Below are 20,458 nucleotides of genomic sequence, written 5' to 3'. Positions count from 1 at the left end.
TGCCTACAGCAACCAATCAGATTCTAGCTGACATTTTGTAGAATGTACTAAATAAATAACTAGAATCTGATTGGTTGCTATAGGCAACATCTCCACTTTTTCAAACCCGCAGTTTAGTAAATATACCCCCAAGCCTTTTTACAAGATTTTTTTCCAGATTCTGAACTTGCCCCAAATGCCAACTTATATAAAAATAAAGACTGATAAGTCTTAAGAAAATTGTATCTGCAATAATAGCTCATGGAAATAAAACTGTCTTGTGCACCAAATCAGAATTCCAAATCAGTTTGGTGGATCCTTTGAATTTGGTTGAAACCCAAACCTTGCAAAAAACCCTTGGGTACGTGGAAGAAGCCAGAACCAAATTCTTTATTTGGTGCATTCTTAATATAATCTTTAAAATAAATTTATGTAATAAAAAGTATACAATTGTTGCATAACAAGATCTCACAAGAATGATATATATTGGGCCTGAGTCATTAAGGAGAGCAAAGCCCAAAAAAAATTGGTAAGTTTGACCCTGGACAAACCATGTTACAATGTAAGGGGTGGAAATTAGTTTATTATTTTGCACATAAGTTAAATACTGGCTGTTTTTTCATCTAGCACACAAATACTTGATAGCTTTATTTTTACACTGAAATTTAAAGTTGATCTACGAGATGCCTTATCCCAACTATAAATCTGTCCCCACTTTAAGTTTACCTCCCCTCCAATACAACATGGTTTTGGCCAGGTGTAAAGTTACTCCTTTTTTATGCTTTGCTCTCGATTCAGGCCCATTGTGTCTACTTTACATAACAAATTATTATTAACTTTTATTTATAAAGCGGCGACATACTACACAGTGGTGTACACCAATGGGACCATGACAAACAAATTACATACAATGACGTGAAGCAAAAAGGTAAAGCTGGCCCTGCCCAAATGAAGTTTGTGGAACAATTGATACTTAATGAAGCAGAACAATTGTAGCAGCTGGACGGGAAAGTCTGTTATTACAAGGCAGCACCATTATCAGCAGTCAATATTAGAGCAGTCCTTGGTAGATGGCATGTCAGTGCAGCTATTAGTGAGAGAGCTATTGGTGGAGAGACGGCAGAAGGTGGGGGTACGGACTAGAACCAGTCACTATAGAAACCTTAATATAGTCAGCTGCTGTCAAGCAGAACTGTCCTTTACTATTTATAATAACTGAACCTCCATCCTCTTCTTGCTATCATGCTGCATCGGCACTCTTACCATTAACTGCCAACATGCAGCAGCTGCAATTAGCCTGGTGTCTTAATGTAGTATCTCGCTCACTGCTGCAAACAGAGCCAGGACTTCAGCTGGGTACACACTACAGGTTTTATTGTGCCAATCACACAGTAAACGACTCTTAGGTCCGATATTGCATTAGTGTGTACATGACCATGTTTTATCGTTCCAAAGCACATGGTGTCGCTTCATTTGATTTTATAACCGGACTATAAACAATGTCGGGCAGATTGTGAAGTGTGTCTGCACTCATGACCAGCAGTGTAGGCAGATCTCCATAGAGTTTACAGAGTCACAGTCTTTTCAGCAGTTGGTTATGACAAATGATAGCAGCACAGATCTGAATGTAAATCATGTAAAATTGTGTTAGTGTGTACACATCAATCGGCATCCTGATCGGGACTTTCAGTAGTTGGTAAAATCATTAACAATATCGCATTGGGACAATTTCTCTGCAGGGTGTACCTAGCTTCCCATGTGCAGCAGCTGTTATCACCAAGGCAGTGGACGTCTCCAAAGGAAAAACAGAGATAGCAACAGCAATGACAGTTTACAGAAATGACAGTTGAACTCACTGTGTGCACCAGCTGAACGGAGCTGGCATTAGATCTTCTACCACCACGGTCCTTCATGCAACGACTCCTCTGCACCTCTTTGTAACGTCCCATTCCATTCACAAACTTTACCGATTTTAGATTTGTGAGAAGATAAAAAACGTGGGGGACAGAACTCAGAACTTATCGCTAAATGCGGTCCGCAGGCATGAACAAAAAACCCAACAACCGTGTTGTATATATTCATAAAGACATGCATTTCACATTACAAAATTCCTGCGTCCGTTTCAGACTCACATCACTACCAGGAGCGAAGAAACCTTTTGAAGCTATGGTTGCCTATATACTGGCCTAGCCCACCCCATTTCAACAGCTTGTTTTATCCATGTTCACTTAGGTCTTGTTTATAGGTCCTCAACAGGCGCTCTGCCAACTAAAAAAACTATACCTTGATGATGTAGAAGACAACGAATATCAATACAATACAATTTCTGCAATCAATAAAATTAGGTTGCAAAAGAAAACAGTGGACTTTGTTTCTGAACCAAGAGCTATTTATTAGTATAACACTTTTTTTTCCCAAAATCTCAATAGCAAATGAAGTATATACAAATCCTTACAGCATTTACACCATAAAAAAAGGTTTTGTTTTTGTCATATTGGCCTGCTGAAATTAAACAACGACAGGTGCCCCTAAGCACGGATACTGTAACAACGGAGCAGACACTGCATTCTCTGGTCGTTCCTGATGAAGTGCACTTGTCATCGACATACAGTAAAGTCAGTCATTTTGTGCCTCACTGGTTTGACCAGTCCCTAGTGAAGCCATACGCTACATTCTCTTGAATATTGGTTTAGAACACAAATTGGCTGCCACCACTGTGTGTAGCTGACAGGTATATTTAAAAAGCTACTCAGAGGAACTCCAGCAAATTTACCCATTGGAAAGACAGTGTTAGAAAAAAAACCAAAAAACAACATACCAAGAGAAAATATAGGAATCTATAAGAAGGCCGACGTGCAGAACAAACTGCCATGAGAAAGTAAAAGCAGTTTTAAATTTATAAACTACAATACTTTCAAGTGGGACAAACATTCATAGACTGAGATGTAACATATGCAAGACAACAAATACAATTCATTCCGCTAGAATCCAGCTAGTGAGGCTATTCCAGAATTAGATTTTTGTTGTATACTGATATGGCTTGTAGCATGGAGTTGCAATAATTCGTTCTGTTGAAGGCAGCTTCTAGAAGTCAGAGGTTGGATCTCATTGTTCTTGTCAAAAGTTTAAGACTATAAAATAAAGCCGGTACATACTCTCCTTGGTCACAAAGGACCGAACTTAATGAAAGACATCAGGGATGGGCAAACTCTGGTACTGCAAATATTCCTGGACTACACCTCCCATGACGCTCTTCAGCTATTACCTGGTAAAGCATCAGGAGAAATGTAGCTTGGCAATGGCAAAAGTGCCAATTTTATTGCACATTCCTGTGCTGCCTGGAGCAGTTTTATCAACTAATAACATCTATAAGACAAAAGATTGTCTTAATAGGGCTTTAAAAGAATCAATAATAAAAAAAAAAGTAAATGGATATTGCAAATACAAAGCTTGCATTATTTTCATTTTGTTTTAAATAAAAAAAAACAAACAAAAACCTAAAAGGTGTAAGCAAATGCCTGACAGCATTCTTGCTTTGAAAGGTTTAAAATGGAAATATATCATTAATACAGAAAATATATATGTATATATAAAGTAAAAACAAAACAAAACCATTAAGACTTAAGCATGTTAAATACATGTCCTACCTTTCATTGTCATGTAAACAGTGTGACATTACAGCGTACCTGTTGCCTATCCACAGTGGAAGCAGTCATTCTGTGGGCCGAACCAATATTGAGACATGACGCCAAACTACTTCGATAGGCTTTTAATATTGATCTTGTCCACAATATGGTAGCCTCTTCTGTTTGTAGGCAATTGGTATACTTTAAAAACAAAGCCATTAAAAGGGAGTTTACATTTGAAATAATCAATGTACTAAATCCCCTCCCTTCCCAATGACTGTAATTTCCCAGGGTCCCAGCTCTCTTTGACGATCACCTTCTGCGCTGCATCAGATCCCTCTGGCTACCGAGAGAGCTGACCGTGATTAAGGTGATCAGAGGTTTTGACTATACGAGTGCCAGGACCTTGCTAATTACAGAAAGTGGTGAAGACTCCAGGGGAGGAAACTTCACCAAAATATATTTTTGGGAAATCAGAGGATCTAATAAAGTCTTTATTTAAAGTGTAAAACCTCTTTAAACTTTGACTAGGTCTTAAACTTTTGGAAGATAGTGAGTCTATTCAACTAGGCTTTGTAGTATTTGTTCAAGTGAAAGCCAGGTCAGTTCACATGTTGACAGGCATGCAACTTGAAAACATTGCACAACAAGCAACACAGAGCAGTTTGAAAAAGTTTACAAGACTTCAAGTAGACTTTACAACCCTTTCACAACTGAATATTCACAGACAAAATGTAGTCTCTTAAGTTACCATTGGCTCTTTCCTACACATGGGATACCTTCTGTGAGTCTCTAGCTTGCTTAATGCTATACAACCATTTGATGATCCTGGCATTTCTCTCTATGGCAGAAATGCCGTACGGCACACGGTCGTTGGCACTGTCGTCGTTTCTAAGGTCACTGTTGCTGTCCTGAGACTGTTCACAGTCTGAGCTGATCATGCTTGCACTGCGAAAGTTTAGAGAAATTATATCAGAATTAGCCCTTGCAAAATTTTCCATCCCAAGGTTTTCAAGCTCTTCAGGATCCAGTCCACAGTAATTAAAGAATCTCTCTACATCGGCATCAACGCGAAAGTATCTGTCGCTTAAGTCGGATTTAGATCGCTGGAGTGACGGCCTTCGGGTAACACCACAGCTTGGCTCCAATGCATCGTTGTCAGGCGACTTAAGCAAAGTGAGGGTGGAAAGTTTGGGTTTTGGAGGCAGTGGTGGGGCTGAACTGCTACATGGAATAGCTTTTATCTGTTTCACATTTGTGACTTTCCTAATGTCTGAAGAACTATGAGAAACATGTAAAAAAGTGTCACCTGATTTTTCTAGAAGCCTCCTGCTGATGCTGGAGTTGCTTTCTTGAGGGCTACCATGACTCTGGGTGGGGTAAATCTTTAAGGACTCTGCAAATGAATGTCTATTTTGGTCAGTGGAATCTGACCTACTTGGTGGCCAGTTTCTTGAGCTTTGTTTGTGCACAGAACCTGTACTGGAGCCTTCAGAGCTATTGATAATGTTTTTCAGTATTTCTAGCTTTAAATTCTCCCTTTGTACACAGCTCTCTGACTTTGAATTGTTGTTAAACATCTTCAGAGTTGGACTAGCCAAAGCTCTTTTACCGCCAGGGCAAACGGGAGGTTTAGAAAGTACTGCCGGCTTCACGGGCTCTTGTTTGGCATTGATAACCTCTTGGCTCTTGACATATTTTGCCTTATCAGCCTCTAGTCTTTCCACTGCGCTGAGCCTCTTGGGATTAGGCTCTGACTGCCTTCGGAAATAGTCAGGTCCTTTGTTCAATATTCGTAGAGGGACAGCAGATGTGAATGCCACAGCTGGGCTAACAGGTTTCCCCATGTTACCTGGCTGTAGTGTTTCTATAGGCATGTTTGGCGATTGTTCCCCTGCAGCCGTTTTGGATTCTCTTCTTCTGTTTCCTAAATTCACTGTGCAGAAACATGTGCATCAAGCACAATGAGTAACAGCTGAAGCCTGAAATCGGAGAATTAGCAGCAGCTCCTCATCTCACAGCTCATTAAATTACATTTTGTTTTTTATTTCCTGGTAAAAAAAAAAAAAGGCAGCTCTGATACAAAAAGGCCACCAGACAGAAGTCTGTATTAATCTGTTCAGCGGAAACCTTTATTCGCACTGATAGATGTGGGAGTCTTGTCTTCGCTTTGTGTTCTACTACAGGCAGGGATCTGAAACACAAAACAACCAATCATATGTCAGTATCAGCATGTGACATCACAGCTATAGCAACAGAAAAATATTGTAACATTTTAGCTTGTAGTAGAAAAAGCATTAGGTGGCATTTAACTACCTCACTCCCAACAAGAGATGCTATTCACATTCCATGGCACAACAAGTCAGAAAATAGTTGACATGAAACAAATCTTTGTTTCCCTCTCATTAAGATATTCTCTGGCAAACTAAATCCAATTACACAAAACAATTAAACAAATTAATAATTTTAATATGAAATGTATTTTTAGTGTGCAGAGGTGACTTGTTTATTTAAATTAACAGTTAAACATTTTAGCCAGGAGAATATTTATAATAACATAACAAATGAAAAAAAACCCTAACAACAAATAACATAATAATCTAATACATTTCACATGTACATAGAAATTAAAAACAATGGTAGTCTCATTCATTTTTATTTAAATACAATGATACTTTGGCTTATGAAAAATCAGTTGGAGAGTTGATTTGATTTTCTTCCAATAAACAATTCTATCAGATTTCTGGAAAAATATTTCCTATTTTACAATACCAAATACTGTTACTAAATTTAACCATTGCAGAACATGCAGCTTTTCATTCTCTATACCAGTCATGTAACGGTTTTCTTTTAGCCACTCAATAATTAGAACAAAGTTACAGGACTAATCTAGATGATGAAAAACTGCACATTATAAATAATTTTACTAGTGGCCATCAAATTATAATCTTAAAATTTGGTGACGGCATTTGCTAAAATAAAATTGGAGATATTTTTCCACAGATCTGACAGAATTGTTGATTGGAAGACAATCAAATCAACTCTGCAAACTTATTTTTCTGAACCAAAATTCTATCATGATATTTAATAATTACATAACTAGATATTATCAGAATCTCCTTGGTCCCAGTTTTCAAGAACCAATCCGCCCCCTCTCATGTACCAAACTGGCAGCTTGGAGTTTTCTCCTGCTAAGAAAACAGCTCTGTCCTGTATCTTGGCTCCAGGTAATGGTGAAACAGGAGCACCACTGGGTTAAACTGGGAATTGTTAGCCAAACGTAAACAATTTATTTAAGCTTTATAAATAAATAAATACATAAATAAATAATAAAGGGAAGCCTCATTCTGTGCTGAAAGCTGCTGTGTCTGCTAGGTAAACATTAAGCATATAACCCAATTCTAATAAATTAATTAAAGAAAACACTTCATTATGAGATGTACTTTTCACTAGATCAGTACTACAGATATAAATTCCTACAAGCCACACAAATATGAATAAAGGGTTTAGCTGATACAGCTCATCTTAACCTTTTCAGCTAAAACTGTTCATATGTTTTAACACGATCTTAAGTCTATCCCATCAAGTGGTTCCATAGCTGACAGATACCTCTGTTGTAGTTTCAACCAGTGTAGTATTGCATTGTGGCATCTCCTTAAACAGTACCCTGGGGAAATGTTTTAATTTAACACCACAGTCTCTGACTTTTGTGTCAATGTGAACAAGTCATAAAGCCCCAGCTCCATCACACAGAACAGCACAGATGCTAGTCCCAGTCACAGCAGGAGAGTGAAAGGTCAGCCCGGTGGGGCAGAACTTATTAGCAGGCCATGCCTGAAGGCTGGCAATAAAGCAAATTATTGAAATGTACTGAAAGGCATTAGAAGTCTCATCAAGAGGCGATTAAGACATTCGTCTCCTAAAAGCCACTTACAGAAGCTCCACTTGGAAAGAATGCAATTACATACCCACGAAGTTTAAAGAATAATTAGGTAGATGAGCTTTGTAGTTACGTTGCAGTACTGTGGAATGTTAGGTTTGCCGCACTCATGGGTTATGTAGAAACATTTTTACAAAGTGGAATATTTGCATGTTTTTAGTGACATATTTCACAGTGTGGGGGACAGTTATTAAAAGTGTACAGCGGAAATAAATGGGAGGATGCCTACGGCAGCCTAACAAATTCTAGCTGTCATTTTCCTCGTACAACTTAGAAAATTAAAGCAAATATCTGATTGGTTGTTATGGCTTCAACGTGTTTGTTTGCTGTACAGTAGTTTTCATAAATATGCTCAATTACTTGATACAACATCTTTGCAGTGTTGGGCTTGTGTGCTATATGTAAAATGATGATAGAAATGTCCTTGCCTACGCAAGCAGGTAATTGTAGCTACACACTGCCAACTATAATCAGTTTTTGTAGCCAAGATCTGTGGGATTTGCTGCTGGGAGATCACGGCAAACAAGTCTAGTGTATGTTTTTGGACTATTTAGGGATAAATCAGGGTTGATCAGAGGACATAACTTATTTAGACAGCATTTGATACAGTAACCCATGATAAATACAGAAGTGAAAAATCTTTGGATTTGACAGATAAAGGAATAGATAATGATTTGGCTAAAGGGCAGAAGACAGTGTGTTGTAGTGAATAGTGTAAACAAGACGAAAGTAACTAGGTCTGGGAAAAGTCCTGGATCCTGTTTTGTTTAATATGTTTATTAATCATATTCCATGTGGCCCACAAGGAAAGTATGTATTTTTGCTGAGGATGCAAATATTTCTATGTGCAGAATAAAGCTTGTGGGCCACAAAAATCCAGAAGCAGAATACAGAATTAAAAAGTAAGTAATGACAACAACAACAACAACAACAACAACAACAACGGAAATGGAGCTAGGAGTTCTAGTTTCACATGAAACAAAAGTTCTCAATCTGTCAGTAAAGCAGTTCGAATAATCCATAGTATACTTGTTTGTTTAGTAGCAGAATTAGGGAGGTTATATTACCACTTTATAGATCACAGTATATTGTTCTGGAGGCCATATCTCTATATAGAGAGACCTTAATAAACAAAAAAAAACATTCAGGGAAGGGCTACTAAAATGGACCAAACAGAACTCATCAGGACAAAATTTAAATGCTGGACATCTACATGGAGAAGGTACAGATGTGATATGACAAACATTCAAATATATCAAAAGAAATTAACCATTCAGAAACTCAATATTTTTTTATTTTTTTTAAATAGAGGATTCCTAGATTAAAGGGACACACTGTGAAACTGGAAAGGTATAAAAGGTGATCCATCCATCAATAGTCTCCAGACAGTTGTGGTGTGGACTCGTAGTAAAATAATTTGAGACTGCACGGGACATAATCTTGTTAAGAGAATTAAATATATCCAACACCCAACTATTGCACTAACAACTAAACACAGGCTAATTGGACCTGAATGGTCTTTTCTGCCATCAAATTCTGCCATTCCAGTAAAGTACAGCCATTACATTCATTGATACATAGTGGTGAAATCATAACCCAACTCTAGTGCTGTTCTTTCCCTTCCTCCATCATAAAAATGCAGCAACTGGTAAATTGCATTATGCAAGTGTCTGTATTGGTGTAAGTTACTCCAAATTTATAACAAATCAATATCCATTTAACAAAGACCCTTTTCCAAGTCTCAACAAGTAAAAATAAAAAATAAAATAAAAAACACAAGTGTGCATCTACTCACACAACACAACACAACAGCGCAAAACATCCTAGCAGAATACCTACTGGATTTATATGACCCATTTCACACAGGAATAAAACATTTTTCACCCATTTTTACCACTGATCTTACACTGAAATAACATATGCAAAATCAAACAAGTGACATCTTACTGGGATAGAAAACAAAAGTGGGAAACACGGACCAGAACATTTCATCCTGGGGAAAGTGGGTCAATCTTCTCATTTAATTTCAACATTTCATACATAAGGGAATCAAAAGAGGAAATAAAAGATAGCAGGAACTGCTGGAACAAGCGCCAAATCGGCTATATTAATGTTTTGTTCATGAATTACTAAATGAGATAATATTAATTCATGGTGGCAGACAGTGAAGTCTAAAATATTCTTAGTATCCAAGTTTGCTGGATTTGTTTTACTGTAACATTTTTAATTTACCATGTTCAGAAAAGTGTGTTATGCAAAAATGTAATATTTCAAGCAGTCTGCCAAGTATTTTCTTGTGTTAGTACACATATGGTGCCTTCTGCTAAAACGGTGTTATGAAATTAAAGCTGGGTTCTATTGTAAACGTCTTACATTTAGACACAATAACTTTCATAAACTGCAAAGGGACAACTGGTAACTAGAAGGACATGATTTGGAAAGAAAATGCAGAGTATTTGATGTCTGTTTTCATAAAGACCAAGTTTAATACAATTTAATAATTCCATTTTCACAGATTTCACTAACTATAACATTAATCAGCTGCAGAACTGATTCATGGTTTATACAGTAGGAGTTACTGCAGAGGTGGCATAATGGGGGCTAGTATTAGTGGTGTGGGGGAATATGAATCATGTAGTCTTGTCACTTATTTTAGCATAACATTAGGGCAGTACTTATGCAGAAAGAACATAATGCTGGTTAATGTGTGGGAGATGTCAATCAATGTGATGCAGGAAGGGGTCCTGGCAACTACTAAATGAAATTGCAAAGCAGCTGTCAAAATGGAAACAAGTTGAGAAGATTATTTATTTCACATGGAGAATTTGCCTATAGGAGAAAAAAAAAATATTTGGATGCAGTTATCCCTAAGAGCACGTTTGACAAGCATATCTAGCCGTTTGTCTTCTGGTGCGTTCCTTATGGATTGCAAATGAAAACTCTAGGCAAAGATATTCAACATGGATATTTATTCTCATGCAATAGGTTAGTGGCTGTTCACACAAACATATGGAGAACTTAATTAGAGCATGAAGCAGGAAAATAGTGCATGTTGAAATTTGCAGTATGAACAGTTTAAACATACGCTCACGTGAACAGATCTGAACGTATTACATAAGGATTAATGGTCTCACTGCATGTCAAATAGGATCTGTGTGCATTAACTGAGGAATAAGATGGAAGTTTCTAAACATCATACATCCATATTTACATAAGTTCATCTCACCTACTTTTCCAAAATAAAACCGTAAAACTACAGCAACCTGACATTTGTAGGTTATAAAATACACTCACCTTATTAGGTACACCTGTATGTTAATGCAAATATCAAATCAGCCAATCATGTGGCAGCAACCCAATGAATAAAAGCATGCAGACATGGTCTAGAGCAGGCCTGTCCAACCTGCGGCCCTCCAGATGTTGTGAAACTACAAGTCCCAGCATGCCCTTCCAGCTATCAATTGGTTGTCTACTGGCAAAGCATGCTGGGGCTTGTAGTTTCACAACATCTGGAGGGCCGCAGGTTGGACAGGCCTGGTCGAGAGGTTCAGTTGGTGTCCACACCAAAAACACTGTAACGTGGAAGAAATGTTACCGAAGTGACTGTGGCCGTGGAATGATTATTGGTGCTTGATGGGTGGTTTGAGGATCTCAGAAACTGCTGATCTTATGGGATTTTCATGCACAACAGTCTCTAGTTAAATAGTATGGTGTGCAAAACAAAATATCCAGTGAGCCGCAGTTGTGTGTGAAAATACTCTCTTAATCTCTGAATGTACAGCACGTTAAACCTTGAAATAGATGGACTACAGCAGTAGAAGACCACACCAGGTTCAGCTAAGGAAGGAGCGGAGGAGCACAGGCTCACCAAAACTGAACAGTTGAAGACTGGAAAAACATTGCTCGGTCTGATGAATCTCAATTTCTGATACAACATGCAGATGGTAGGTTTATAATTTGGCGTAAAAACAATCAGTCCCGTATTGTGTCAATGGCGCAAGACTAGTTGTGGTGTAGTAAAGATATGGAAAATGTTTTCTTGGCAGACATTAGGCCCCATAATACAAATTGAGCATCGTCTAAATGGCTACTTTCTACCTACCTTCTAATGGCTACGTCCAGCAAGATAACGCACTATGTGACAAAGCCCACATTATCTCAAGCTGCTTCCATGAACATGACAATTAGTTCAGTGTACTCCAATAGCCTTCAGTCACCATACATAAATCGAGATACGAATAGAGCACATTTGGGAGGAGGTGGAATGGGAGATTTGTAGCATGAAAGTACAGCTGACATATCTGCATCAACTACGTGATGCTCTCATGTCAACATGGACCAAAATTTCTTAGGAATATTTCCAGAACCTTGTTGAATCCATGCCACGAAGAATCCAGGCTGTTCTAGGGGAAAACAGGGGTCCCACAGAGTACTAGCAATGTGTACCTAATAAAGTGGCCACTGATTGTGTATATTTGCTACAATACTAAAGAAATATATCATGATAAATGAATATACAGAAAATATTTGAATGAAAAAATTGCTAGATTCAATTAAGCCTTACTTTTTTAATGCCAGTTATCCTCCAATATATTTTTTCAAGTAGGTTTCTAAAAGACTAAATAAAATGCAACACTGATTTAAACAGCTAAAGTTACAATTGGAACATACTAACTACACAGCCTAAGAAACCTAATGTATATTACTATTCATACTCAAAAACTAGTTAATAAGTAGGATGTATGCACTTCACAAGTATCAGGCACATTTCAGAAACAGTCTATAGACTTTTAATGCAGTTTTAAATGTGCTTAGAACTCAAAACAGACTAAATGGAAAAACATTCTTCCCTGCACATGGCACGTCAAGCTTGATTACACATCAAAGCCCTCCAGTACAATTACAGCAGGCGCTCACACCCTCACATGCCTAAAAATGAAGGTTGACTGTCATTTACAATTTCTATACTTTAAGCTTATCAATTACCCTACACAACTGGTAACACGTTGCCTAGCACCCTTGATTTCCATTTGGTAATTTTATTCAAAAGCCTTGAGCTAAATATACATAAAGTTGCTTTGTTCAGGCACATTTTAAAAAGCAATTTACAAATGAAGCTTACAACATATTAAGCATTCCTAAATACAATCATAATGGAAAATTACACTTTTACATGAACCGATTTGTTGTAGTGTAATTGTGCTTCATGTGCTACCCAATAGAACTGAGGCAAAAGATTCCTAGCAATCAACCATCAGTAAGCTGTTTTAAGGGTAGGATACAGACCAATTTATGTTCCAGTCTATACATTAACGATTTAAAAAGTATGTTCCTGTAAAAGCATCTTCATTATTTGGTTCACCCTCCCCAATGTGACTTAAGCTACCAACACACTTCGATTTTATACCAAAAAATGTGTTTGATTATACACACAAGGCTGATATATGTAACATATTGTATTGTGATGCCATCATATTCTTCCAGTTACTGCTGGATGTCACACAAACTGTCTAAAAGACGACAATGTAATCCACAAGACCTTTTAGTAATATCATCTTAAATCTGACCATATTGATCGCCCATTACTTAAGAAAAATAAAAGCTCACCGCTCTGTAGTCCGGCAGATTGAACCATCAGATCACATTACTATGCATTTTCAAAATCTCAAGTAATTCATGATTAGATTGTTTAATTAGGATTGTTCCATTTGACCACAAACCGAGAGATACAATTGGGCATTTAAAATCAAGTTTAGATTTCTAAAATATCTTTTGTATTTGATTGAATTGCTCTACATGGTTGTTCGTATGCCATATATGTAGAGTTAACTGTAAGATGTCATTTCCCACATTGCAAATAAAAATTGTTTCATGAGACTGGCTGACAAACACTAGAAGAGCTGTGGATTTAACCTATGGTGCAAACAAACAGGAGTATCCAATGGTACCAAATGTTGCCCCTTCTCTTTGCGCCGACAATGGAGCCTCTAGCTGTGAGGATATGCAATAACCCATATACAATAGGTATAGTACAGTGTTGGCTAACCTGTGACACTCCAGGTGTTGTGAAACTAGAAGTCCCAGCATGCTTTGCAAATATATAGCAGCTTTTTGCTGGGACTTGTAGTTTCACAACACCTGTAGTGTCACAGGTTAGCCAACACTGTTATAGTAGCTGGCCCCAGAGGCTTTACAAGCAAAAAACCTACATATCTATACCTTCACTCTGAAGAACTGCGTTTAAATGGGGAGGTTTCATACTTCAAGATTAGAATGTACATTCAGTGCTATTAAATACTACCGCTGAATGTGCAGCATATGGTGCTTCAAATCCTTAACACAAAGTCTAATTTTCCCTGGCAGCAGAACAAGGTAAAGTGCCTGGGTATTTACCTGACCAATACCTACGACTCACTCTATGCTGCCAGTTTCTCTGGATTCTTCAAGAAGTTAATGAATATGCATGATTGGACACTTAGGGGTATATTTACTAAATCCGCAGTTTAGTAAATATACCCCTAAGTGGAGATGCTGCCAATAGCAACCAATCAGATTCTAGCTGTCATTTATTTAGCACATTCTAAAAAATGACAGCTAGAATCTGATTGGTTGCTATAGGCAACACCTCCAGTTTTTCAAACCCGCAGTTTAGTAAATCTAGCCCTTATCTCTTAAATGTGTTTGAACCACTTCTAAAACAGACATACAAACCTGCATTCTGCCTACTTGTACCTTAAGTAAAACATGTGACACACACAATAAGAACCTGACTCAGGTGAGCTGTTAGGAAATTCCTCATTTTAAATAAAGGCTGTAGTAGGTGAACTTAATGCTTTTAATAAACTTCCATCTAAAAGCATTAATGTATACACTATGTGCAATGATGTTATGTCTTCACTGCTATATAAAATGGATCAAAGCTAAATTGTTTTTTTGCTATCTTTAGTTATTCAGTGCAAGTTCCACATTATGCATGAGACAATATGAAGTATGATGGCACTTCAGCAAGCTTCTCTATGGATATGAAGTACCACTTATACTTAACCTTTTAAATAACTCACTTTTATGTATGTTGTGAGTATAATAAAAAGCTTGGATATAAGTAGTCTGCATTTTATAGTCAACAAACAGAAACACCAATAAATAGGACAAAATGCGTAGTTTGCCTATTATGTAGTCGTCAGGGTTCGCCTCTTACAGGATATAAATAAGTGAAGCCTCAGCATCTCGTACGTACTTATATCATGCCTTGAACAAACTGATCAACTCACCCACCACATTATGTTACAGACCTTCTGCTGCCATTGGTTCTGCCAACATGAAAACCAAATCTAAGCAGAGCAGTGACTGACAGGGCAACCCCGACCATTCGGCATCGTTGATGCTTCTAAAAGTACTGTGTACATACATTTGATTTGTAATACTCTTGTACGGTGCTTCATATATTTTAAAAAGAAGAAAAACATTTTCTGGTCAGAATAAATGCACAGCCTATTAGTTCACTAGGAACGATGGTGAACGGGAGCTGCACGCTCCTGAGTTAGGTGCCTCCGAAGCGTGTGGCAATTCAAGGGTGTATGTAGGAGAGGACATGCGAGTTAGGGGTAACGTTTTCCCCTTTGGTGGAGGTGTGGCTGGCTCCCATCTTGGACACTTCAGGTGTTGGGAGGTGGTGTCACTAGTACTTACTGAACGGAATGGTCTCATTCAAATGAACATTTCAACCCAGAGAGGCTTCTCTCACTGTTAGCAGGCGAAAACACACTTTAACACATGCAATAAAATCTATAAATATCATTAAATGTCGCACAGTTTATAGACAATCTTTGTGGAACTATAGTTTTACCCTATGTTACTATTTGGTGGCATGAAACAAGGAGCACTCTTTAATAATGCAGAATTTAAAGGGGAATGGGACACCATTAGACATTATTTATATCTCAAAGACTGTATTAGTGAGCCGCATAATAAACATGAAATAACTGGCGTACATATAGTTAACTTGCCATGTTCAGGGTCACCAAGAGAAATATCGGGGCCCAGGTACAGCAATTCCTTGGGGCCCCTTCCATAGCTTCACCAGGTTGGTGACTCCTCCACTACACAGACAGGCTAGGGCCCCCAGCCAAGCATGGACCCTGGGACTTTGAATCTGCTCCACCTCCCTCTCTGGATCATATTTCAGTAATGCAAAATCTCCAACATAGATTTGCCACAATTAGGATAAATTAGGACAATATTTTATTGTGATGAACAGATGTTTTTTTGTTTAGTTTTTTTTTTTTTTTCCCATGCAAAATACCACGTGTAGACATTTTACATTTTGGGACAAATTACTAAGCACAATAAACCTTTGTTGTCAATTGCTATTTGCCTGGTGCATGTTTACTTTTAGTTTAATTAAAATTTGCTGCCGTTTTAGACTTTCATATTTGAAATTTTCCCATATTTTACACCAAATTCTTCTTGTTCTGTGAAAAAATAAAGTGGGTGTTTAACTATATAAATGTGTGTACAAATCATTTCATACAACATAGAATACAAATTAGTTTTGCTTAAAATTCAGAAACTCACTGCATGAGTCCGTAGCTTAAAAAAGGACTACTGGACTCTATAATTGAAATGCTCAGATTTTATGTACGTTGTTAAGCTGACTTTCCATTGCAGTACTGTATAACCTTTACACTTCACTATACAGTAAAACTATACAGTTTAAGATAATGTCTTTATGGTATTTCATGCAGGTCTAAAAGAACAGTCTGTTGAGTTTTGTTACATCAGTGATCCTGTGTATGTATTAATCCACCAATCAGTACATTTCTGCACAAGTCTCTAAAGCTGACACTTGAGAGAAGCCCCTCACTCCTAACATGGTAACTGCTGCAGATAAAAGATAGCCTTAAAAATTTATTTGTACATTACAAACCCCCCAGTTATTTCATGCACACTATTCAGCACAGTAAACACACTCTTTTAATACATATTCATTTTAAAGGGTGGCTTTACTTGTTCTTTAAGAAACAAAGACGGTAACAAAGGAATTGTGTTTCCAAAGGAGCGTTACTGATGAGAAAAGCAAAAAAAGACTCCTCTTGGCTGCACATTGCCTTCACTACAAAGATCTTTAAATTGTGCATTAACGGTAACCTGTATTTTTATTAGTCTTTGCTCAAGGCATTTCTGTGGATTTTAATCACTTTAGCATGAGGACAGCAAACAGAGGGGCAGAAGTAACAAAAATGTGACTATTACCTAGATATTTAAAGCCACAGACCACACACACTACCATAGATTGTTCAATTGATAGCATGCATAATTGCTTAAACTCCACTTGCAAAAGGTACCAGTGATTACCCAAAATCTCTCTTTATCAGGTGTCAACAAGGACTCAGGCATCAGGAAGGGTTAAGGATGAAGGGGACAGCTGACAATGTGAAAATTTAGCAAATACTCCATCTGTGCAATTTGGCAGATAAAGAACTTGTCATTTCCTATTGTTTGCTCTCTCATTTCAATGCATAGGCTTGCATAAGTTTATTTTCTGTAATGTACTGCAAATGCCTGGACTTTAAACACACATCACATTTCACACAGTCAAAGTTCAAGTTTAGTCACTTGAACAGTGGGTTGCAAAAACACCTAAAACAAAATAAAGCAAAAAAAAAAAAAAAAAAATGCAAACAAGTTCAAGTATTATATAAAAAGAATAGTAAGAGAAAGGTCACCTTTACAGAAATAAAATTTATGGTGACACAATGAACAAGATACATTTTTATTGGTATTTATTTTTTGTTTTGCTTAGGGGCATTTAATGGTAAGTTATGTTTTAGTAGGTCTTACTTATTTATTAGTTTTCTGGTTGTCACTACATGTTCAATTCTGTACCATCTATGCCTCATGACTTGAGCTACAGGTGGCACATACGTCTGCCACCGGTTGTCCGTGTCTGAACTGAAATATAAGAAGCAATCGGCCTGTTAAGCATACATGCCAACTCTCCCGGAAAGTCCGGGAGACTCCCGAAATTCGGGTCAGTCTCCTGGGCAAGCTGGCATTTCTCCCGCATCCTAATCTCACTGAGAATCGCATCATTTGACGCGATTCTCAGTGAATCACGCCATTTTGGAGGGCGGGAGGGGGCGGGGAGAGGCCAATCGCGCCATTTTGGCCCCGCCCCCCACGATGTGAATTTAGTTTTTGCGGGGGGCTGGGCCAAAATGACGTGATTGGCCTCGTCCCGCCCCCTCCCGCCCTCCAGTCACAGTTTCCGGGAGTTGGTAAGTATGCTGTAAAGTATTAAAAGAGTGGCATGAAAAGGATCAAAGATGTTGTCCATTTGATCTCTTGAAACAGCAAATAGGGGGTCCACCTTTCACAGAATTCCCCTGGTGCCCAGTAGCGGGTTTATATAGTGGACTCATGGACGGCATGCAATGCACTTATTACCCTGATGGAATGCTATGGACTCCCTACTTCCAGTAACAGGGGAGACCCTATATGTTGTATGTAGGGGGTATATTTTATTTTGAGAAGGGGTTGTCCAAAAGTTTTCTTTCAAAGTATTTTAGTGAGAGGTGGGGAGTTCCATTATCTTTAAACCTGACAAAGGGTAACAGGATAAAACAGACTGAAACTAGCTGCAAAACGAAGTTTAAATTTAAAGAAAGCAACTTTTCATATAAATGTAAACGTAATATCACATATTCAAGTAAGGGAACACTTGGGAAACAGTGATCATAATATAGTCTCATTTGAAATTAGTTTCCAGAAGCAACGGTATAAGAGATCAACTAGGCAAATTTTAAATATGCTAAAAGGAGTCTATAAAGTGCATAGACTGGGTTTTTAAAGGAGAAAATACGGAAGAAAAGTCTTTAAAATGTTGGTGGAAACATATACCTATAAGTTCATTCCTATGGGAAATAAATGTAAAAGAATTAAGTCTAAACCAATGTGGCTAAATAAAAAGGTAAGGGAAGAAATGCAAGGGAAGAAGCGTACATTTAAATTGTTTAAGTCTGAGGAATTTAATAAAAATTTGCAAAAAGGAAATTAGATTGGCTAAATTAGAAAATGAAAAACAAGTTGCAAAAGTAAGACAATCCCCGAAAAGTTTTTTTAAGTATATAAATTGCAAAAGGATGAAAAAAGATAATATAGAACCCCTAAGAAGTGAGATGAGTGAATTGATAAATTATACTAAGGGAAAAACAGAGGTATTAAACACTTTCTTTTCTTCAGTATTTACTAGAGAGGAACAAATGGTAGGAATAATACATAACGTAAATGAAACCGTACCAGTAACTAATACTTGGCTGACAAAGGAAGAAGTCCAAAGGTGACTGAAAATATTAAGATAAATAAATCTCCAGGTCCAGATGGCATACACCCAAGGGTTCTTATGGAGCTAAACTCAGAAATAGCTAGACCACTATTCTTAATTTTCATGGACTCAATCTCATCATGCTCAGTACCAAGGGATTCACGAATAGCAGATGTGGTGCCGTTGTTTAAAATGGGGACGATATCACAACCAGGGAATTATAGACCTGTAATCCTGACATCAATAGTGTGGAAACTACTGGAAGGTATATTGAGGGATAGTATTCATGATTAATTGGTGTGCAATAAGTATTCGTGGGAATCAGCATGGATTTGTGAGGGATAGGTCATGTCAAACTAATCTAATTAGTTTCGACAAGGAAGTTAGTGGGAACTTAGACCAGGGCAGCACAGTAGATGTGGTCTACTTAGATTTTGCAACAGCCTTTGATACAGTGCCACCCAAGAAGTTGGTTTACAAAATAAGGGAACTGGGTCTAGGAAACAACATTTGTACTTGGATTGAAAACTGGTTAGAGCAGGGTTTCCCAAACCCAGGGCACTGTATAAACGCAGGGCTCCCTAACAGTGCAGGTTTTCCACATCTCCTTGCTGGAGCACAGGTGTATTCATTACTGACTGACACATTGTAACAGATCCACAGGTGGTCCTAATTATGTCACATGTGATCCGGAAAACCTGCACTGTTGGGGAGCCCTGAGGACTGGGTTTGGGAAACCCCGAATTAGAGAAAAGGGAACAAAGAGTTGTGATAAATGGAACATTGTCAAATTGGTCAAAAGTTTTAAGTGGAGAACCTCAAGGTTCCGTGCTGGGGTCTCTCCTTTTTTATATATTTATTAATGACCTTGGTGATGGTTTAGAGAGTAAAGTTTCCATATTTGCAGATGACACTAAACTCTGTAAGGTAATAAAATCAGAGCAAAATGTAGCTTCTCTACAGAGGGACTTAAATAAATTGGAGGATTGGGCGGCCAAATGGAATATGAGGTTTAACATAGATAAATGTAAGGTTATGCATTTAGGGATCAAAAACAAGCATGCAATCTATAAATTAAATGGGACTAATTTAGGGGAATCCATAATGGAAAAAGATTTGGTAGTGCTCGTAGTCAGTAGACTTCGCAATAGTGCTCAATGTCAAGCAGCAGCTGCAAGAGCAAATAAAGCATTGGCATGCATAAAAAGGGGCATAGATGTAAGGAAAGATGGTGTAATTTTGCCACTGTATAAATCATGTTAAGACCTCATCTTGAAAATAGAGTACAGTTCTGGGCACCACTCTATAAAAAATATATTTTGGAACTAGAAAGGGTTCAGAGAAGAGCGACCAAATTCATAAAGGGTATGAAGTCATTAAATTATGAGAAAAGGTTAGCCAGTTTAGGCATGTTTACTTTAGAAAAGAGGCATCGAAGAGGAGATATAATTACTATGTGCAAATACATTAAGGGTCAATACAGAGAACTTTCACAGGAATTTTTTTACCCAAAAGGACTATATACAGGACACACCATCACCCCCTAAGGTTAGAGGAGAGGAAGTTGGACAACCAGCAAAGGAAGGGGTT

At 37.7% G+C, this 20,458-nt stretch overlaps 1 protein-coding gene across 4 annotated transcripts in view; it reads right to left on the bottom strand.

Moving 5' to 3' along the window:
* Positions 1-2,346: 2,346 nt before the first annotated feature.
* Positions 2,347-20,458, bottom strand: part of FAM110B (family with sequence similarity 110 member B) — a 70,831-nt gene continuing 52,719 nt past the window's right edge. For 3 of the 4 annotated variants that reach the window (XM_075213548.1, XM_075213549.1, XM_075213550.1), the window contains exon 3: positions 2,347-5,799. In XM_075213548.1, the coding sequence (XP_075069649.1) occupies positions 4,370-5,482 (1,113 nt within the window). In that variant the 5' untranslated portion in view covers positions 5,483-5,799 and the 3' untranslated portion in view covers positions 2,347-4,369. Of the gene's footprint in view, positions 5,800-12,109; positions 12,144-20,458 lie in introns of those variants that run through there. The other variant, XM_075213551.1, reaches the window with a different exon arrangement.

The sequence above is a fragment of the Mixophyes fleayi genome, chromosome 5 (assembly GCF_038048845.1).
Source record: "Mixophyes fleayi isolate aMixFle1 chromosome 5, aMixFle1.hap1, whole genome shotgun sequence".
Taxonomy (NCBI): Eukaryota; Metazoa; Chordata; class Amphibia; order Anura; family Limnodynastidae; genus Mixophyes; species Mixophyes fleayi.
This window is presented reverse-complemented; position numbering and strand designations above follow the sequence as displayed.